This window comes from Pseudophryne corroboree, chromosome 11 (genome assembly GCF_028390025.1).
Source record: "Pseudophryne corroboree isolate aPseCor3 chromosome 11, aPseCor3.hap2, whole genome shotgun sequence".
Taxonomy (NCBI): domain Eukaryota; kingdom Metazoa; phylum Chordata; class Amphibia; order Anura; family Myobatrachidae; genus Pseudophryne; species Pseudophryne corroboree.
The window spans coordinates 130,479,560-130,502,543 of NC_086454.1; the positions used below are offsets into that span (position 1 = coordinate 130,479,560).

A 22,984-nucleotide genomic window follows, 5' to 3' on the forward strand; every position below is an offset into this window, starting at 1 on the left:
TGCAGTTTGGTCCCCCCTGGACCCCGGGTGCCCATGTGCACCGCACACAGTGCTCCCATTATAAATACGCCAGTGGTTCTAAGGGTCTCAGTCATACCTGTATGCAGGGGTGGTTCTTAAAAGCAGTAGTCAATTCTATCAGCCCAGGGGACAAAGTGTTAGTTCTGATTCCTACCCAGAAAAGAAAACTCTATGCTCACTGGCAGGGACCATACAAGGTCATAGAAGCCATGGGGTCAGTGAACTATTGAGACCACAAGTTAGAAAGAACAAATTTATCATGCCAACCTACTAAAACCTTGGCACAAGGAAGGCCCTGTGCCTTTAATGCTAGCCATTAAAACAGAGGACTGTGAGGTATCTGTGGCGTTCTCCTTGGCACCACCTCTAAGGCAACAGGTGGCAGAAATGGTGGCTCAAATTAGGGATGCCTTTTCTCCTACTCTTGGGTGTACCACTCATATAGAACACAACAGAATCGCATCTCCTGGGCTAGTAGTTAAGAAACTGCCCAACCATATAGCTGAAGCAAGAAGTTGAAAATATGATTCAACTTGGCACTAAGGAGGAATCCATCAGCAAGTGGAATAGCCCTATTGTACTAGTCCCAAAAGCCAACGGGACGATACGCTTTTTGCAATGATTTCAGATGTTTGAATAAAGTCTTCCAGTTCAATACACATCCTATGCCGCAAATTAAAGAACTGGTAGAGAACTTAGCCAGAAGTAAATATCTAACTTCAGACCTCACAAAGGGATATTAGTAAATACACCTGACAGCCTCTGCCAAGCCAAGACTGCATTCTCTACACCCAAGGGCTTCTTCCAGTATGAGGTATTGTCTTTTGGCCTATATGGTTCCACATTCCAGAGGGCTATGGAAAAGCTCTTAAAACCACTAGATAACACACACAGGATTACACATACAAGACTGGAAGTCACATCTTCTCAAAATGGAGGCTGTCTTGGAATCCTTAAGGGCACATGGCCTTACTGCCAATCTGAAAATGTTTTTGCATTGGCCATATCAGAAGCAAAATACCTGGGATAAGTAGTAGGGCGGGGAATGTTCAAACCCCAAGTCAATAAGGCTGAAGCCATAAAGAACTGGCTCAAGCCAGAGAGAAAGACCCAATTTAGGAAATTCCTCGACTTGGTAGGAACTTTGCCACTCCTCTGACAGGGCCAGCTCCACCATTAGGCAGCTGCCTAGGGCACCGGAATCTAGGGAGGCGCCACTGAACCTACCTATCACAAAATTAAGGATGTCTCTGAAATAAACATCCATGTTGTCTTAATGCAAGTGGTGGCTGCAGAATTTATAAGTCACACTTTCATCTGAAGTGCTGGGAAGTGGGTATTGGTGGTGGTTGGGGGCAGTAGGCTGAAGTTTTACCTAAGGTGCTGAGACACCTTGCACTGGCCCTGCTGACAGAGCTACTAAAAAACCTGTCCAAACAAGCTAAACTGGGCTGCCTGGGAGGACCCGAGAATGACTTTATGCATAATGCCAGTACTACAAGCAGGATCCGGTCTCTAGGTCGACACTATCGAGGTCGACCACTATTGGTCGACAGTAACTAGGTTGACAGGGTTTCTAGGTCGACAGGGTCTTTAGGTCGACATGTTCTAGGTCGACAGGTCAAAAGGTCGACATACGTTTTTCACAATTTTTTTCTTTTTTTGAACTTTTCATACTTAACGATCCATGTGGACTACGATTGGAAGCCCGAAGCATGGCGAGCGAAGTGAGCCATGCAAGGGGACACGGTGCACTAATTGGGGTTCCCGGTCACTCTACGAAGAAAACGGCACAAAAAAACAACAAAAAAAACTCATGTCGACCATTTGACCTGTCGACTTAGACCATGTCGACCTAAAGACCCTGTCGACCTAGAGACCCTATCGACCTAGAAACTGTCGACCAATAGTGGTCGACCTAGACACTGTCGACCTAGTTACTATCTACCTTCCATACCACACCGCTACAAGCACCCAATTTCAATAAAAAATATATTTTTAAAAAAAGTAAATGGAGAAGATAAAACCATCCTGTATCTCAGTCGCAAACTCCTGCTTAGGGAGAAAAAGTATGCGACTGTCGAACAGGAATGTCTTTCCATCAAATGGGCTGTGGAAGCCATTCAATATCTTTTGGGCAGAGAATTTATTTATTTATTTAACAATTGCCGGAAACTCTTACCTGGCATTTCACGATCATTGGACATCCATTAACAAAGAGATTCATAAGTTAAGAAGTGTATGCCAATAGTGGGCACATCACGGAGAGCCAATACAGTAGACCCCCTGTAGAGACCAATAATGCCTTCCTCTCTGAATATGCGGACTGCACAATATACAGGGCCACAGTATTGAGCCTGGAGATTGCCTGTTTTTTCTTGGAAACCAAATGACTCTGTTTGGTTCTGCAACCTTACTTTAATCAAGTCAACTGGAGCTGTGAAATATACCTGCAGTTGTAATAGTAAATATATATGTTTATTCATTAGTTAGTGCACTATTAAAAATAGTACTTTACAATGAGAGATGACATGTGTGACATAACGAGAGGTACCTTATTGCACATCCAAGCTGTACCACATTTTGTACAAGAATAATTGATTACTTTTTATCCCTGGTCCCCATAACATACTTTAATATACGTTAGAGGTATTTTGTTATAATATATTCATTATATTGCATTTATGTAGTTGTTTTTGAAATACTGTGTTCAGCGCGTGTTATTGTTAACAGGAATAATTGTATGCCAGGGAAGTCTAACAACAAATATCAGCTGATATTCCTTGCTTGTCACAAAGACATGTGATGGGTTAATTCTGGTAATCTCAGGACATTGGCCCTCATTCCGAGTTGTTCTCTCGGTAATTTTCTTCGCATCGCAGCGATTTTCCGCTAATTGCGCATGCGCAATGTTCGCACTGCGACTGCGCCAAGTAAATTTGCTAAGAAGTTTGATATTTTACTCACGGCATTACGAGGTTTTTTCTTCGTTCTGGTGTTCGGAGTGTGATTGACAGGAAGTGGGTGTTTCTGGACTGAAACTGGCCGTTTTATGGGAGTGTGTGAAAAAACGCTGCCGTTTCTGGAAAAAACGCGGGAGTGGCTGGAGAAACAGGGGAGTGTCTGGGCGAACGCTGGGTGTGTTTGTGACGTCAAACCAGGAACGACAAGCACTGAACTGATCGCACTGGAAGAGTAAGTCTCGAGCTACTCAGAAGCTGCACAGAAGAATCTTTTCGCAATATTGCGAATACTTCGTTCGCAATTCTGCTAAGCTAAGATACACTCCCAGAGGGCGGCAGCTTAGTGTGTGTACTGCTGCGAAAAGCGGCTAGCGAGCGAACAACTCGGAATGAGGGCCATTCTCTGATATTTGGAGGAAGGCTTACTCCATTAGCATCTATTATTCTCTCCTGGGGGGTCTATACATGAAGCAGTGAAATGAGTGGAAAAAAGGGCCAGTAGAGAAATTGCTCATAGCAACCAGCTCATACTTGCCTACCTGACCCTCTCCATGAGGGAGAAAATGCTCTGTTCCTGGACTTTCCTGGTAATGTATGAATGCCATCACCTGTGGTGAGCTAGCTAATTGATAAGAAAGATGTTTCACCACAGGTGATGGCAATCATACATTACCAGGAAAGTCCAGGAACAGAGCATTTTCTCCCTCATGGAGAGGGTCAGGTAGGCAAGTATGAACCAGCTATGAGCTTCATCAGCTTTGAAGGAAGCCTTTATCAAGTACATTCTGTAAAATGTAATGGAGATGCTGTTTGGTTGCCTCCACTGTTTTTATTGCTTCATGAATAAACCCTAGACATGTTTAGACATATGACAGGGGATTAGGTTTTAATTGGCCTGAACCTGGCCTTCCCCCCTCCCATCTCCATTGCTGCAGAGCCAATAAGCAGAGAGCACCACTCCTTGGACAGTCCTGGAAGTCAGGTCTATCCCTGGAAGAAAGTGGGATTTTTGAAAAAGGGTGTTGATTTGAGTGTGTATTGAGATCCAGTTTGGTGTTGAGAGTTTGCTCTCTAGCAGAAGATATAAATGGGAGACAGACTGCTGGACTGCTGAAACCTGTTTCACCTTTGAGCACATGTTAAAGGCATTACCCCTGTTTTTTTCTCTCTTATTTTATATTATTATTTTTCCCAGATTGTAAGTCATATGTGTACCAAGTTTGGTGTAAATTGCTCCAGGCATTCCAGAGTTATGTGGAAAACTATGGATTTTTACATGTCTCTAGGGGTGCTAGGGGTGTCTTACCCCCACAGTATTTCTTTCCTGATTGTAAGTCATATGTGTACCAATTTTGGTGTAAATTGCTCTAGACATTCCAGAGCTATGCAAGATTTACAATAAAGAGGACTGTGCTGATAAAAACGTGAAGGCAGCAAGATTAGTTAAAAGAAGAGATGAGCGGGTTCGGTTCTCAGAGAACCGAACCCTAATGAACGTCACGTCCCGAGCCCGGATCCGAGCCAGGCTTGGGTTTTCCCGCCTCACTTAGAAACCAGAACGAGGCAAAACGTCATCATCCCGCTTTTGGATTCTCGCAGGGTTTGGTGATAAGGAGCCGCTCGTCGCCGCCATTTTCACTCCAGTCCTGGAGAGTGTAGTGAGAGGACGTGCCTCCGTCCTCAGTGTCTGTGCGGGCGGGAAAGTGGGGTGGCGTTTATAGGGCGTCATTCCGAGTTGATCGCTCGCTAGCAACTTTTAAACTTTTATCAGCGCTGCGATCAGGTTAATTTTCATCGAAACTGTGCATGCGTATGCAACACACTGCGCAGGCGCGTCGTACGGGTACAAAGAGGATCGGTGCTGGGTGATGGATTTAATGAAGAATCCATTCGCACAGCTGATCGCAAGGTGATTGACAGAAAGAGGGCGTTTGTGGGTGTCAACTGACTGTTTTCTGGGAGTGGTTGTAAAAATGCAGGCGTGTACAAGCGTTTGCAGGGCGGGTGTCTGACGTCAGTTCCGGGACCAAAAAGACTGAAGTGATCGCAGCGGCTGAGTAAGTCCAGAGCTACTCAGAAACTGCAAAAATCTTTTTTGTGCCGTCTCCTGCAAAAGCGTTCGTATACTTGCAAAGCGAAAATACACTCCCCCATAGGCGGCGACTATCTGATCACAGTGCTGCAAAAAGTTGCTAGCGAACGATCAACTCGGAATGACCCCCATAGTGTTGCCTTGTACTGCTCAGTCCAGTGTAGTGTCTTATGTTGCATCAGTCAGTCCAGTGACAAGTCACAGTGGTGGTGTCCTCTGCGGCCAAATGTCCAGTGCTGCTGTTTAAGTCCCTTACAGTGTTGCTGTGTTGTCCTGCATCAGACCAGTGGTAGTGTTATGTGCATCAGTCAGTCCAGTGATAAGTCACAGTGGTTGTGTCCTCTGCTGCCATATGTCCAGTGCTGCTGTATAATAAGTCCCTTACAGTGTCGCTATGTTGTCCTGCATCAGACCAGTGGTAGTGTCCTGTGCATCAGTCAGTCCAGTGACCAGTCACAGCGGTGTCCTCTGCTGCCATATGTCCAGTGCTGCTGTATAATAAGTCCCTTACAGTGTCGCTGTGTTGTCCTGCATCAGACCAGTGGTAGTGTCCTGTGTTGTATATTATTTACTCCAAATAAAGGGGTTATTAACATTTCTCTATCGTCCTAGTGGATGCTGGGGTTCCTGAAAGGACCATGGGGAATAGCTGCTCCGCAGGAGACAGGGCACAAAAAGTAAAGCTTTAGGATCAGGTGGTGTGCACTGGCTCCTCCCCCTATGACCCTCCTCCAAGCCTCAGTTAGATTTTTGTGCCCGGCCGAGAAGGGTGCAATCTAGGTGGCTCTCCTAAAGAGCTGCTTAGAAAAGTTTAGCTTAGGTTTTTTATTTTACAGTGAGTCCTGCTGGCAACAGGATCACTGCAACGAGGGACTTAGGGGAGAAGAAGTGAACTCACCTGCGTGCAGGATGGATTGGCTTCTTTGGCTACTGGACATTAGCTCCAGAGGGACGATCACAGGTACAGCCTGGATGGTCACCGGAGCCTTGCCGCCGGCCCCCTTGCAGATGCTGAAACGAGAAGAGGTCCAGAATCGGCGGCAGAAGACTCCTCAGTCTTCTTAAGGTAGCGCACAGCACTGCAGCTGTGCGCCATTTCCTCTCAGCACACTTCACACGGCAGTCACTGAGGGTGCAGGGCGCTGGGAGGGGGGCGCCCTGGGAGGCAAATGAAAACCTTTTTTGGCTAAAAATACCTCACATATAGCCTCCGGGGGCTATATGGAGATATTTAACCCCTGCCAGAATCCATTAAAGAGCGGGAGACGAGCCCGCCGAAAAAGGGGCGGGGCCTATCTCCTCAGCACACAGCGCCATTTTCCCTCACAGAAAGGCTGGAGGGAAGGCTCCCAGGCTCTCCCCTGCACTGCACTACAGAAACAGGGTTAAAACAGAGAGGGGGGGCACTAATTTGGCGTTAGAAATATATAAAAGATGCTATAAGGGAAAACACTTATATAAGGTTGTCCCTATATAATTATAGCGTTTTTGGTGTGTGCTGGCAAACTCTCCCTCTGTCTCTCCAAAGGGCTAGTGGGTCCTGTCCTCTCTCAGAGCATTCCCTGTGTGTGTGCTGTGTGTCGGTACGTGTGTGTCGACATGTATGAGGACGATGTTGGTGAGGAGGCGGAGCAATTGCCTGTAATGGTGATGTCACTCTCTAGGGAGTCGACACCGGAATGGATGGCTTATTTAGGGAATTACGTGATAATGTCAACACGCTGCAAGGTCGGTTGACGACATGAGACGTCCGACAAACAATTAGTACCGGTCCAGACGTCTCAGAAACACCGTCAGGGGTTTTAAAACGCCCGTTTACTTTAGTCGGTCGACACAGACACAGACACGGACACTGAATCCAGTGTCGACGGTGAATAAACAAACGTATTCCTTATTAGGGCCACACGTTAAGGGCAATGAAGGAGGTGTTACATATTTCTGATACTACAAGTACCACAAAAGAGGGTATTATGTGGGATGTGAAAAAACTACCGTAGTTTTTCCTGAATCAGATAAATTAAATGAAGTGTGTGATGATGCGTGGGTTCCCCCCGATAGAAAATTATGGGCGGTATACCCTTTCCCGCCAGAAGTTAGGGCGCGTTGGGAAACACCCCTTAGGGTGGATAAGGCGCTCACACGCTTATCAAAACAAGTGGCGGTACCGTCTATAGATAGGGCCGTCCTAAAGGAGCCAGCTGACAGGAGGCTGGAAAATATCATAAAAAGTATATACACACATACTGGTGCAGAGCTGGGGTGGCTTGGTCGGATTCCCTGACTAAAAATATTGATACCCTTGACAGGGACAGTATTTTATTGACTATAGAGCATTTAAAGGATGCATTTTCTATATATGCGAGATGCACAGAGGGATATTTGCACTCTGGCATCAAGAGTAAGTGCGATGTCCATATCTGCCAGAAGATGTTTATGGACACGACAGTGGTCAGGTGATGCAGATTCCAAACGGCACAAAGGTGTATTGCCGTATAAAGGAAGAGGAGTTATTTGGGGTCGGTCCATCGGACCTGGTGGCCACGGCAACTGCTGGAAAATCCACCGTTTTTACCCTAAGTCACATCTCTGCAGAAAAAGACACCGTCTTTTCAGCCTCAGTCCTTTCGTCCCTATAAGAGTCATATCTGCCCAGGGATAGAGGAAAGGGAAGAAGACTGCAGCAGGCAGCCCATTCCCAGGAACAGAAGCGTTCCACCGCTTCTGCCAAGCTCTCAGCATGACGCTGGGACCGTACAGGACCCCTGGATCCTACATGTAGTATCCCAGGGGTACAGATTGGAATGTCGAGACGTTTCCCCTTCGCAGGCTCCTGAAGTCTGGTTTACCAAGGTCTCCCTCCGACAAGGAGGCAGTATGGGAAACAATTCACAAGCTGTATTCCCAGCAGGTGATAATCAAATTACCCCTCCTACAACAAAAAAAGGGGTATTATTCCACATTATATTGTGGTACTGAAGCCAGAAGGCTAGGTGAGACCTATTCTAAATCTAAAAAATTTTTAACACTTACAAAGGTTCAAATCAAGATGGAGTCACTCAGAGCAGTGATAACGAACCAGGAAGAAGGGGACTATATAGTGTCCCGAGACATCAGGGATGCTTACCTCCATGTCCAAAATTTGCCCTTCTCACTAAGGGTACCTCAGGTTCGTGGTACAGAACTGTCACTATCAGTTTCAGACGCTGCCGTTTGGATTGTCCACGGCACCCCGGGTCTTTACCAAGGTAATGGCCGAAATGATGATTCTTCTTCGAAGAAAAGGCGTCTTAATTATCCCTTACTTGGACGATCTCCTGATAAGGGCAAAGTCCAGGGAACAGTTGGAGGTCGGAGTAGCACTATCTCGGATACTGCTACAACAGCACGGGTGGATTCTAAATATTCCAAAATCGCAGCTGATCCCGACGACAAGTCTGCTGTGCCTAGGGATGATTCTGGACACAGTCCAGAAAAAGGTGTTTCTCCCGGAAGAGAAAGCCAGGGAGTTATCCGAGCTAGTCAGGAACCTCCTAAAATCAGTGCATCATTGCACAAGGGTCCTGGTAAAGATGGTGACTTCCTACGAAGCAATTCCATTCGGCAGATTTCACGCAAGAATTTTTCAGTGGGATCTGCTGGACAAATGGTCCGGATCGCATCTTCAGATGCATCAGCGGATAACCCTATATCCAAGGACAAGGGTGTCTCTCCTGTGGTGGTTACAGAGTGCTCATCTTCTAGAGGGCCGCAGATTCGGCATTCAGGATTGGATGCTGGTGACCACGGAGGCCAGCCCGAGAGGCTGGGGAGCAGTCACACAAGGAAAAAATTTCCAGGGAGTGTGATCAAGTCTGGAGACTTTTCTCCACATAAATATACTGGAGCTAAGGGTAAATTTATAATACTCTAAGCATAGCAAGACCTCTGCTTCAAGGTCAGCCGGTATTGATCCAGTGGGAAAAACATCACGGCAGTCGCCCACGTAAATAGACAGGGCGGCACAAGAAGCAGGAGGGCAATGGCAAAAACTGCAAGGACTTTTCGCTGGGCGGAAAATCATGTGATAGCACTGTCAGCAGTGTTTCATTCCGGGAATGGAAACTGGGAAGCAGACTTCCTCAGCAGGCACGACCTCCACCCGGCAGAATGGAAACTTCATCGGGAAGTTTTCCACATGATTGTAAACCGTTGGGAAATACCAAAGGTGGACATGATGGCGTCCCGTCTGAACAAAAAACGGGACAGGTATTGCGCCAGGTTAAGAGACCCTCAGGCAATAGCTGTGGACGTTCTGGTAACACCATGGATGTACCAGTCGGTGTATGTGTTCCATCCTCTGCTTCTCATACCTAAGGTACTGAGACTTATAAGACGTAGAGGAGTAAGAACTATACTCATGGCTCCGGATTGGCCAAGAAGGATTTGGTACCCGGAACTTCAAGAGATGCTCACAGAGGACTTGTGGCCTCTGCCGCTAAGAAGGGACTTGTTTCAGCAAGTACCATGTCTGTTCCAAGACTTACCGCAGCTGCGTTTGACGGCATGGCGGTGGAACGCCGGATCCTAAGGGAAAAAGGCATTCCGGAAGAGGTCATTCCTACCCTGGTCAAAGCCAGAAAGGAGGTGACCGCACAACATTATCACCACATGTGGCAAAAATATGTTGCGTGGTGTGAGGCCAGAAAGGCCCCACGAAGAAATTTCAACTCGGTCGATTCCTGCATTTCCTGCAAACGGGAGTGTCTATGGGCCTCAAATTGGGGTCCATTAAGGTTCAAATTTCGGCCCTGTCGATTTTCTTCCAGAAAGAAGTGGCTTCAGTTCCTGAAGTCCAGAAGTTTGTCAAGGGAGTATTGCATATACAACCCCCTTTTGTGCCTCCAGTGGCACTGTGGGATCTCAACGTAGTTCTGGGATTCCTCAAATCACATTGGTTTTAAACCAGTCAAATCTGTGGATTTGAAGCATCTCACATGAAAAGTGACCATGCTCTTGGCCCTGGCCTGGACCAGGCGAGTGTCAAATTGGTGGTTTTTTTCTCAAAAAAGCCCATATCTGGTTGTCCATTTGGACAGGGCAGAGCTGCGGACTCGTCCCCAGTTCTCTCCCTAAGGTGGTGTCAGTGTTTCACCTGAACCAGCTTATTTTGGTGCCTTGCGCCTACTAGGGACTTGGAGGACTCCAGGTTGCTAGATGTTGTCAGGGCCCTGTAAATATAGGTTCCAGGACGGCTGGAGTCAGGAAAACTGACTTGCTGTTATCCTGTATGCACCCAACAAACTGGGTGCTCTTGCTTCTAAGCAGACTATTGCTAGTTGGATGTGTAATACAATTCAGCTTGCACATTCTGTGGCAGGCCTGCCACAGCCAAAATATGTAAATGCCCATTCCACAAGGAAGGTGGGCTTATCTTGGGCGGCTGCCCGAGGGGTCTCGGCTTTACAACTTTGCCGAGCGGCTATTTAGTCAGGGGCAAACACGTTGGTAAAATCCTACAAATTTGATACCCTGGCTAAGGAGGACCTGGAGTTCTCTCATTCGGTGCTGCAGAGTCATCCGCACTCTCCCGCCCCTTTGGGAGCTTTGGTATTATCCCCATGGTCCTTTCAGGAACCCCAGCATCCACTAGGACGATAGAGAAAATAAGAATTTACTTACCGATAATTCTATTTCTCGGAGTCCGTAGTGGATGCTGGGCGCCCATCCCAAGTGCGGATTATCTGCAATACTTGTACATAGTTACAAAAATCGGGTTATTGTTGTTGTGAGCCATCTTTTCAGAGGCTCCGCTGTTATCATACTGTTAACTGGGTTCAGATCACAGGTTGTACAGTGTGATTGGTGTGGCTGGTATGAGTCTTACCCGGGATTCAAAATCCTTCCTTATTGTGTACGCTCGTCCGGGCACAGTATCCTAACTGAGGCTTGGAGGAGGGTCATAGGGGGAGGAGCCAGTGCACACCACCTGATCCTAAAGCTTTACTTTTTGTGCCCTGTCTCCTGCGGAGCCGCTATTCCCCATGGTCCTTTCAGGAACCCCAGCATCCACTACGGACTCCGAGAAATAGAATTATCGGTAAGTAAATTCTTATTTTAATCCAAATATAATTTTACAGGGTTTGCCATGTGTGGTGTAGGGGTACGCTCTCCTGTGCCGCATATTGTGTTATATAACTCCAGAAAAATAATGGAGAACAAAAATTTGGAGGATAAAATAGGGAAAGATCAAGAACCACTTCCTCCTAGTGCTGAAGCCTCTGCCACCAGTCATGACATAGACGATGAAATGCCATCAACGTTTTCTGCCAAGGCCGATACCCAATGTCATAGTAGAGGACATGTCAAAAAGCAAAAGATAAGTAAAATGACCCCAAATTTTTTTTTTAAATGGTCTGAGGAGAAACGTAAACTTGCCAATATGCTATTTTCGACACGGAGTGGCAAGGAACGGCTATTCATGACTAGTGGTTCAGTTTCACATGACGATAGATGCCCTCATACTTCTGCTAGAAAAGAACCATTTCAATTTGGTCACAAATTTGGATATTCAATTTGTACAGAGTTATGATGTTCAGTCTAATCTGCTAATTGGTTCCAAGAGCATGTCTGAAAATTATTTTATTGTACTAATTCTGTTCATACTGATAATCCCATCATCATTTTTCAGTATCATTACAAACTGTAGAAAGAGCTTTTCCATAATTAAACTTTAAAGATAGCAACAATAGTATATACATTGTATTAATCTGTATTGTACCATGCAGGAATCAACTTCATCAGTTGATCCAGAAGAGTTTTGAATTGACAACTGTAGCTGCTAGAAGACACAACTAAAGGCTGTTTTGGTCATGTAAGCATATATAAAACGAGTTTTATGGTAGGAACTTACCTTTGTTAAAACTCTTTCTGCGAGGTATACTGGGCTCCACAAGGATTGGACAATGGGGGTGTAGAATAGGATCTTGATCCGAGGCACCAACAGGCTCAAAGCTTTGACTGTTCCCAGAATGCACAGCGCCGCCTCCTATATCACCCCGCCTCCCAGCACAGGAGCTCAGTTTTTAGTTAACCAGCCCAATGCAGTAGCAGGAAAAGAGATGACAACGGTTAGTAGCCACATACACCACACTCTCACAACAGGAGAAGTGTCAGCGGCTAACGCCATACCAACCCAAAGAAGCTAAGTGAGTCAGGGTGGGCGCTTTGTGGAGCCCAGTGTACCTCGCAGAAAGAGTTTTAACAAAGGTAAGTTCTTACCATAAAACTCATTTTCTGCTGCTGGGTACACTGGGCTCCACAAGGATTGGACAATGAGGATGTCCTAAAGCAGTTTCTTATGGGAGGGGACGCACTGTAGCGGGCACAAGAACCCGGCGTCCAAAGGAAGCATCCTGGGAAGCGGCAGTATTGAAGGCATAGAACCTAATGGACGTGTTCCCGGAGGACCACGTAGCCGCCTTGCACAATTAATCAAGGGTCGCACCACGTTGGGCCACCCAAGAAGGTCCAACAGACCGAGTAGAATGGGCCTTAATGTGATCAGGAGCTGACAGACCAGCCCTCACATAAGCATGTGCAATCACCATTCTAATCCATCTGGCCATGGTCTGCTTGTGAGCAGGCCAGCCACGTTTGTGAAATCCAAACAAAACAAAGAGAGAATCAGATTTTCGAATAGAAGCAGTTCTCTTCACATAGATACGGAGAGCCCGTACCACATCCAAAGACCGCTCTTTGGAAGACAAATCAGGAGAGACAAAGGCCGGAACCACAATCTCCTGATTACGGTGGAACGAAGAAACCACCTTAGGTAAATATCCGGGACGAGTCCTAAGAACCGTCCGGTCACGGTGAAAAATCAGATATGGGGAACTACAAGACAAGGCACCCAGATCCGACACTCTTCTAGCAGAGGCAATAGCCAGCAAGAACACCACCTTAAGGGAAAGCCACTTAAAGTCAGCTGAGCCAAGGGGTTCAAATGGAGGCTCCTGCAATGCCTCCAAAACCACCGACAAGTCCCAAGGAGCCACAGGCGGGACATAGGGAGGTTGGATACGCAACTAACCCTGAGTGAAAGTATGAACATCAGGTAAAGTCGCATTTTTTCTCTGAAACCACACCGACAAGGCAGAAATATGAACCTTGAGGGAGGCCAGACGCAGGCCTAAATCTAGGCCTTGCTGCAGAAAAGCCAAAAGTTTGGCTGTACTAAACTTGGAAGCGTCATAATTGTTAGATGCGCACCAAACAAAGTAGGAATGCCAGACCTTATGATAAATCCAAGCAGAAGCCGGTTTCCGGGCCCGCAACATAATTAACATTAATGACCTCTTCAGAAAAACCCTTAGCCCTGAAGTTGGAAGCTTCAAGAGCCATGCCGTCAAAGATATCCGGGCTAGGTCCTGGTAGACACAGGGGCCCTGAACGAGGAGGTATGTGCGTTGTGGAAGTAGAAGTGGACGGTCCGACGATAGGCCTTGCAGGTCTGAGAACCAGTGCCGTCTGGGCCACGCCGGAGCTATGAGAAGCAGATTCCTCTTTCTTGCTTGAACTTCCGAATTACCCTGGGCAGGAGTGACAACGGAGGGAACATGTACGGCAGCCGAAACCTCCACAGCACCGCCAGCGCATCCACGGATGCTGCTTGAGGATCCCTTGTCCTTGCTCCGAAGATCGGAACCTTGTGATTGTGTCGAGACACCATCAGATCTACATCTGGAAGACCCCAATTTTCCACTAGGAGTTGAAACACTTCTGGATGGAGGCCCCACTCGCCGGCATGTACGTCCCGACGACTGAGAAAGTCTGCTTCCCAATTCAGGACTCCTGGAATGAATATTGCCGATATGGCCGGTAGATGGCGTTCCGCCCAACATAGAATCCATGAGACTTCCTTCATTGCCAAACGGCTTCGAGTGCCGCCTTGATGATTTATGTAAGCCACTGTGGTGGTGTTGTCCGACTGTACTTGAACAGGACGGTTCTGAATTAAATGCTGGGCCGGGTTCAACACATTGAAGACCGCCCGCAATTCCAGAATGTTGATCGAGAGGAGAGATTCCTCCTTGGTCCACCGACCCTGAAGGGAGTGCTGCTCCAGCACCGCGCCCCAACCTCTTAGACTGGCATCTGTCGTCAACAGGACCCAGTTGGATATCCAGAAGGGACGACCCCTGCACAATTGTTGGTCCCGGAGCCACCAAAGCAGCGACAGACGGACCTCTTGGGTCAATAAGGTCATTTGAGATCTGATCCGGTGAGGCAGGCCGTCCCTCTTGGCTAGAATCAGCCTCTGGAGGGGGCGAGAGTAGAATTGAGCATATTCCACCATGTCGAATGCTGATACCATGAGGCCCAGCACCTGCATTGCCGAATGTATCGACACTTGCGGACGAGAAAGGAAGCAACGAATCCTGTCCTAAAGCTTCAGGACTTTCTCCTGAGACAAGAACAACCTCTGGTTATGAGTGTCCAACAGCGCTCCCAGGTGCACCATGCTCTGAGCAGGGACCAGGGAGGATTTCTTCCAGTTGATGAGCCACCCGTGGGCTTGTAGAAACCGGACCGTCATATCCAGATGACGCCGAAGATCTGGGAAATTTGCCAGGATTAACAAGTCGTCCAGATACGGCAGTATCCTGACCCCTTGACGGCGGAGAACCACCGTCATCACCGCCATAACTTTGGTGAAGACTCGCGGAGCCGTTGTTAAACCAAAAGGTAATGCCCGAAACTGGTAATGGATGTTGCCAATAGCAAACCTCAGGTATTGTTGATGTGACACTGCTATAGGAATATGCAGGTAAGCATCCTGTATGTCCAGGGAGACCATGTAGTCCCCAGGTCCCAAGGCCAGAACTATAGAGCGAAGAGTTTCCATACGGAACTTGGAAATCTTCACAAACCTGTTCAATGCCTTGAGGTTGAGAATGGGCCGGGAGGACCCATTCAGTTTCGGGACTGGAAACAGCGGAGAATAGTACGCCTGGCCCCTCTGAGCAAGAGGCACTTGTACTACGACTCCTGTATCCAGGAGGGTCTGTACCACCGAGGGAAGAGTTTTTGCCTTTGTTTGGTCCAAAGGGACGTCTGTCTGGCAAAATCGATGAGGGGGTCAGCATTTGAAGGCTATGGCGTAACCTCGAGTGACGACTTCCCGTACCCAGGCATCTGAAGTGGTCTTCAACCTTTCCCGGGTATACACTAGAAGCCGGCTCCCCACCCTGGGATCCCCCAGGGGGAGGCCCGTCCCGTCATGCGGCAGGCTTATCGGTCTTGGCAGCTGGCTGATGGGCAGCCCAGGCTCTTTTGGGCTTCGGCTTACCAGGTTTGGAAGTGCGGGCCTGCTTATGGTACGCCTGACCTTTTGCTTTACCTGAAGGACAAAAGGGGCAAAAGGACGTACCTTTTGCCTTCGACACGGAAGGAGCGGTATTAGGCAGACAGGCAGTTTTGGCAGTAGCCAAGTCAGCCACTATTTTATTTAAGTCCTCCCCAAACAGAATGTCTCCCTTGAAAGGGAGTACCTCCAGTGTTTTTCTAGAGTCCAGATCCACAGACCAGGATCTCAGCCACAATATCCGGCGAGCCAGGACTGACGTAGTAGAGTCCTTGGCTGCTAGGATACCGGCATCAGAAGCCGCCTCTTTAATATAGCGAGAAGCTGTGACAATATATGACAAGCATTGTCTAGCGTGGTCAGAGGAGATTTCAGCTTCTAACTCCAAGGCCCATGCTTCAATAGCCTCTGCAGCCCATGTAGCTGCAATAGTGGCCATTTGTGCAGCACCCGTGAGGGTGTAAATCGTTTTCAGAGAACCATCCACACGTTTATCCATAGGCTCTTTTAGAGACGTGACAGTAGTGACAGGTAGAGCTGAGGAAACCACCATCCTAGCCACATGTGAGTCCACTGGAGGAGGCATTTCCCAATTTTTAGACAGCTCTGGCGCGAGGGGATAGCGAGCCAGCATCTTCTTTTGAGGCACAAATTTCGTACCCGAGTTTTCCCAGGGTTCCTGACGTATATCCACTAGGTGATCAGAGTGAGGTAAAACTTGTTTAACCACCTTCTGACGCTTACTGCAGCACCAACTTACAAAACTGAGCTCCTGTGCTGGGAGGCGGGGTGATATAGGAGGCAGCGCTGTGCATTCTGGGAACAGTCAAAGCTTTGAGCCTGTTGGTGCCTCGGATCAAGATCCTATTTTACACCCCCATTGTCCAATCCTTGTGGAGCCCAGTATACCCCGCAGCAGAAAGTACAAATGCAAGCATACTCAAGGTATTGACCACTATTGGTCACAAATATCTCAATATAAAGACATTCTGTCATATCATTTTGAAGGCATTCCAGACTAAGGAGCACAAGGTTTGCGAGGCATGGAAAACATGACCAACATTTCCTCTATTTTATATATACACCTATTCAACATACAACAGCAAACTGAAAGTTTCTTTAAATTGTTTAATAGGTTATCAACTGCATGTCCCAAGCAGGCATTTCAGCAGCGGTCATTTGTAAAAGTGTACATTTGGAGAATGAGCTACAACTAATAATATCCAATAAGATTACTGAAATTTGAAGAAAACTCTTTTCCACCATAATTCAGACCCCATATTGGTCACAGTTCTGGCTACTTATGTGGCTCCGTAGCTCTCTCACTGGGGCCTAGTGCTTTTTTATTGTTTCCCAATGTTGAAATAGTCTACGCAATAGCTTTCAGTGAGGAGAACCATTTCAATTTGGTCACATATTTGAATAGTGAATTTGGACAAAGACATATGATGTTGAGTCTAATCTACTGATTGGTTACAAGAGCATGTCTAAAACAAATCTGTTGCATTTTATTGGACCGATTCTGTTCATGCTGATAGTTCCAGCAAGTTTTTCATTATTATTATGAAACTATGGTAAGAGCTTTCCAATAATTTAACTTTAATGATAGCTAAAAAACACACATATTAGGAGGTTTTTAATACTTCTCACCCTGTTGTACACCTGTTCTGTTTCTGCTGACAGGCATGGTATTATCATTTCAGCTCACTATCCCTGTGGTAGCAAGGCATCCTAACCCTTTATGCAGCTAAACCTAATTACTATGGGTGCAATATGCACAATAATGGGGATCACTTTAGAAAGAAGATTAGGCGTGATATAGCATTTGAATAACATGCATTAACTTGTATTGTAATAAACAGGATTCATCTTGCTCAGTTAATCCAGAAGAGTTTTTAACTGATAATTGCAGGTGCCTGAAGAAATAACTAAAGGCTGTCTTATAGGCCCTACACACTTGGCGATATTCTGAAAGATATGAACGATCTCGTTCATAAATGAACGAGAACTCGTTCATATCTTTCAGTGTGGAAACTCCAGCGATGAACGGTGCGCGGCCCTGCGCTCGTTCATCGCTGATCTCCCGTCGGCTGTGCATGCAGGCCAATATGGACGATCTCGTCCATATTTGCCTGCACTTCAATGCAGCCGGGTGACGGGGGGAGTGAAGAAACTTCACTCCCCCCGTCACTGCCCCCCCGCCGCCGGGTTGCTCGTCGGCCGTATCGGCCGTCGGGCACCTCGGCGGCACATCGCCGAGTGAGTAGGGCCCTTTAGGCATGTATGCATTTATATGGTACATATGCATACAGTATTCAGTTATAAGGTAATGCAAATGTTGATCACAAAAAACTCAACAAAGACATTCTATCATAACATTATGAAAGCAATCCATCTTATGGAACATAAAATTGGAGAGCCATTGAAAATAGGTCCAACTTTTTCAATATTTTCTATATATTTCACTGCAAGCAAAGACTGGTAATTTTTACATGTATTTGATTTTCTTAAAAAGTTATATACTACATGCCTCAATCAGGGATATTGCAAATTTTTAGAATGTTTTTTTTTGTGAAAAGTCTACATTGGGACAAAGAGCTACAATAAAATTATAAAAGATATTTGAAATTTGCAGAAGATTATTTTCCATCACTAAGTAGAATGAACAAACATAGCTCTAAAGCCATGGCTCCATAGCTCAGGGGTTAGAGCACTGGTCTTGTAAACCAGGGGTCGTGAGTTCAAATCTCACTGGGGCCTAGCACTATTTTATTGTTACAGCTGATAAAATTTAAATTGCAGCTCCCAATGTTGAAATAGTCTGCTCAAGAGCTTTAAGTGAGGAGAACCATTTCAATTTGGTCACACATTTGGATATTCAATTTGTACACAGAGTTATGATGTTCAGTCTAATCTGCTAATTGGTTCCAAGAGCATGTCTGAAAATTATTTTATTGTACTAATTCTGTTCATACTGATAATCCCATCATCATTTTTCAGTATCATTACAAACTGTAGAAAGAGCTTTTCCATAATTAAACTTTAAAGATAGCAACAATGGTATATACATTGTATTAATCTGTATTGTACCGTGCAGAAATCAACTTCATCAGTTTATCCAGAAGAGTTTTGAATTGACAACTGTAGCTGCTAGAAGACACAACTAAAGGCTGTTTTGGTCATGTAAGCATATATAAAGTACAAATGCAAGCATACTCAAGGTAATGACCACTATTGGTCACAAATATCTCAATATAAAGACATTCTGTCATATCATTTTGAAGGCATTCCAGACTAAGGAGCACAAGTTTTGCGAGGCATGGAAAACATGACCAACATTTCCTCTATTTTATATATACCCCTATTCAACATAGAACAGCAAACTGTTGCTGTGTGTCCTGCATCAGACCAGTGGTAGTGTCCTGTGCATCAGTCAGTCCAGTGATCTGTCACAGTGGCGGTGGCCTCTGCTTCCATATGTCCATTGCTGCTGTATAATAAGTCCCTTACAGTGTCGCTATGTTGTCCTGCATCAGACCAGTGGTAGTGTCCTGTGCATCAGTCAGTCCAGTGATCAGTCACAGTGGTGGTGTCCTCTGCTGCCATATGTCCAGTGCTGCTGTATAATAAGTCTCTTACAGTGTCGCTGTGTTGTCCTGCATCAGACCAGTGGTAGTGTCCTGTGCATCAGTCAGTCCAGTGACCAGTCACAGTGGTGGTGTCCTCTGCTGCCATATGTCCAGTGCTGCTGTATAATAAGTCTCTTACAGTATCGCTATGTTGTCCTGCATCAGACCAGTGGTAGTGTCCTGTGCATCAGTCAGTCCAGTGATCAGTCACAGTGGTGGTGTCCTCTGCTGCCATATGTCCAGTGCTGCTGTATAATAAGTCCCTTACAGTGTCGCTGTGTTGTCCTGCATCAGACCAGTGGTATTGTCCTGTGCTGTATATTATTTACTCCAAATAAAGGGGTTATTAACATTTAATCCAAATATAATTTTTACAGGTTTTGCCCTGTGTGGTGTAGGGGTACGCTCTCCTGTGCCGCATATTGTGTTGTATAACTCCAGAAAAATAATGGAGAACAAAAATTTGGAGAATAAAATAGGGAAAGATCAAGAACCACTTCCTCCTAGTGCTGAAGCTGCTGCCACCAGTCATGACAAAGACGATGAAATGCCATCAACGTTTTCTGCCAAGGCCGATACCCAATGTCATAGTAGAGGGCATGTCAAAAAGCAAAAGTTCAGTTAAAAAAAAAAGTTAAATGGTCTGAGGAGAAAAACGTAAACTTGCCAATATGCCATTTTCGACACGGAGTGGCAAGGAATGGCTAAGGCCCTGGCCTATGTTCATGACTAGTGGTTCAGCTTCGCATGACGATGGAAGCACTCATACTTCCGCTAGAAAAATGAAGAGTTAAGCTGGCAAAAGCACAGTAATGAACTGTGTATTCTAAGATGGTATCACAAATTCCCAAGGAGTGTCCAAGTGTGTTGGTGGTTGTCATGCCTGACCTTCCCAACACTGGATGGGAAGAGGTGGCTCCTTACACCATTTGCACGCCCTCTTCAAGTGCTGGAAGGAGTACCCACAGTCCAGTTTCTGATATTCAAATTGAAGATGTCACTCTTGAAGTACACAAGGATGAGGATATGGGTGTTGCTGGTGCTGAGGAGGAAATTGACAAGGAGGATTCTGATGGTGATGTGGTTTGTTTAAATCAGGCACCGGGGGAGACAGTTGTTGTCCATGGTATAAATAAGCCCATTTTCATGACTGGGCAAAATACCAAAAGTGCCACCTCTTCGGTGTGGAATTATTTCTCCACAAATCCAGACAACAGGTGTCAAGCCGTGTGCCGCCTCTGTCAATCTGTAATAAGTAGGGGTAAGGACGTTAACCACCTAGGAACATCCTCCCTTATATGTCGTGTAGTATTTTGAGATCTATGTTCCGGTTATTATGTGCAGTTAATCGCATATTTCTGCGCATAGATATGCGCAGAATTGTAATATTCACAAATACTGTAAAAACTGTACTCATGATATTCGGCGGGAACCCGGTGGTGGAGACCTGCAAGCACACCTGGACCAAGCATCGCCCACTCATTTAAACCAACCTATGACCCCTCACGTACTGTAAATGACCTGCCCCTTGACCTATGGAAGAAGAGCTTACATTTCCTATTGTATTGTATTTGGACCCATTGTATAAAAGAAAGGCTCCCTGACCAGGCACTAGTCTATTTTTTGGAGGTCATCTTGCTAAGACTGACTGAGGCCTGGATCCGGGAGCGCTGGCGAACAAACGTATGTACTATTGGTTGTAGCTCTTCTCTGTAATATTGTTGTATCTTTACTTGTTTCTTTTGAGTAAATATTGTTGATGCGTTGGACCACAACATAACATTTAACTACTGGTGTCGCATTCCATTCTTGTTTGGGGAATAAGGTGTATTTAGCCACATGTGTCACTGCATTGTGCGAACAGAGTGTCGGCGTGTACACGTAACGTGCATACACATCTTAAAGGTTATTGTTCACGTTTAGCGGCCGCAGCGGCATGAACCACAGTGTGATTAGGTATTGCATTTCCTTGTAAGTAAATCGGACTTTACAGAGCCAACAAGGAGATTGTCTTTTCTGGGAATGATCCTCGACACGGAAGTGCAGAGGGTGTTTCTGCCAGAGGAGAAAGTGTTGGTGATTTAAACAATGGTCCGGGACGTCCTGAAGCCAGCCCGGGTATTGGTTCATCAGTGCATTCGCCTTCTGGGGAAGAGGCTCTACAGTACGGAAGGTTTCATGCTCGGTCCTTCCAACTGGATCTCCTGGACAAGTGGTCGGGATCTCATCTACACATGCACCAGAGATTACGTCTGTTGCCGAAAGCCAGGATCTCACTCCTCTGGTAGCTGCAAATACCTCATCTTCTGAAGGGCCGCAGGTTTGGGATTCAGGACTGGACCCTTCTAACCACGGATGCAAGTCTCCGGGGCTGGGGAGCAGTCACTCAAGGGGAAAATTTCCATGGAAGGTTGTCAAGCCTGGAATCCAGTCTTCCAATAAACATTCTGGAACTAAGAGCCATCTACAACGTTCTTCTCCAAGCAGCTCATCTTCTGCGAGATCGAGCGATTCAAGTGCAGTGAGACAATGTAACGACGGTGGCTTACATAAACTGACAGGGCGGAACGAAGAGCAGAGCTGCAATGTCAGCGGTAACTAGAATCATCCTCTGGGCACAAAAACACGCGTTGGCGTTGTCAGCAATCTTTATTCCGGGAGTAGACAACTGTGAAGCGGACTTCCTCAGCAGACACGATCTCCATCCAGGAGAGTGGGGCCTCCATCTGGAGGTGTTCAAGGAGGTGACAGATCTTTGGGGAGTACCTCAAATAGACATGATGGCCTCCCGTCTCAACAAGAAGCTTTGGAGGTATTGCTCCGAGTCAAGGGACCCGCAAGCTGTGGCAGTAGACGCCTTGATGTCTCCGCGGGTGTTCCAGTCGGTGTACGTGTTTCCTCCACTTCCACTCATTCCAAGAGTTCTAAAACTCATAAGGAGAACAAGAGTTCAGGCAATCCCCATTGCTCCGGACTGGCAAAGAAGTGCTTGGTACGCGGATCTTTTGGGTCTTCTGCTGGAAGATCCGAAGCCACTTCCTCTTCGGGAGGACTTACTGCAACAGGGGCCATTCACTTATCAAGACTTACCGTGCCTATGTTTGACGGCATGGAAGTTGAACGCCGAATATTAGCTCGGAAGGGTATTCCGAACAAGGTTATTCCTACCCTGTTACAGGCTAGGAAAGGAGTAATGTCTAAACATTACCATCGCATTTGGAAAAAGTATGTATCTTGGTGTGAGTCCAAGAAGTTTCCTACGGTGTAGTTTCAACTTGGACGGTTTCTCCTCTTCCTGCAAGCAGGTGTGGATATGGGCCTGAGGTTGGGATCCGTAAAGGTCCAGATTTCGGCCCTATCCAAATCTTCCAGAAACAACTGGCTTCCCTCCCTAAGATTCAGACTTTCTTGAAAGGAGTTCTGCACATCCAGCCTCCCTTTGTGCCGCCTACAGCACCCTGGGATCTTAACGTGGTGTTACAGTTCCTACAATCAGATTGGTTCGAGCCTCTACAGGAGGTTGAGGTCAAGTTTCTCACATGGAAGGCTGTCACTTTGTTGGCCTTAGCTACTACTAGACATGTGTCTGAGTTTGAGGCTTTGTCTTTTAAAAGCCCCTACTTGATCTTCCATGAAGATAGATCTGAGCTCCGGACCCGTCAGCAGTTTCTTCCTAAGGTTGTGTCAGCTTTTCATGTCAACTATTGTGGTGCCAGTTGCTACTGACTCCTCAATTACTTCAAAGTCCTTGGATGTCGTAAGGGCACTGAAGATCTATGTGAAGAAGACTGCTCGTCACAGAAAATCGGACTCTCTGTTTGTCCTGTATGATCCCAAGAAAATTGGGTGTCCTGCTTCTAAGCAGACGATCTCTCGCTGGATCTGGTTCAATATCCAGCATGCGTATTCTACGGCAGGCTTGCCGTGTCCAAAATCT

General features: G+C 46.4%; 1 protein-coding gene, 1 non-coding gene and 1 pseudogene across 2 annotated transcripts in view; 2 read left to right on the plus strand and 1 right to left on the minus strand.

Moving 5' to 3' along the window:
- LOC134969095 (sulfotransferase 1 family member D1-like) overlaps positions 1-22,984 on the plus strand; it is a 286,533-nt pseudogene that overhangs the window by 69,279 nt on the left and 194,270 nt on the right.
- The window catches only part of LOC134969902 (solute carrier family 25 member 45-like), a 61,124-nt gene that overhangs the window by 26,960 nt on the left and 11,180 nt on the right, over positions 1-22,984 (minus strand). Inside the window, 1 exon segment of the mRNA XM_063946078.1 lies at positions 2,204-2,471. Coding sequence (XP_063802148.1) covers positions 2,204-2,471 — 268 coding nt within the window.
- Positions 18,106-18,178, plus strand: TRNAT-UGU (transfer RNA threonine (anticodon UGU)). Its single transcript has one exon. It is a non-coding gene; the product is annotated as a tRNA-Thr (tRNA).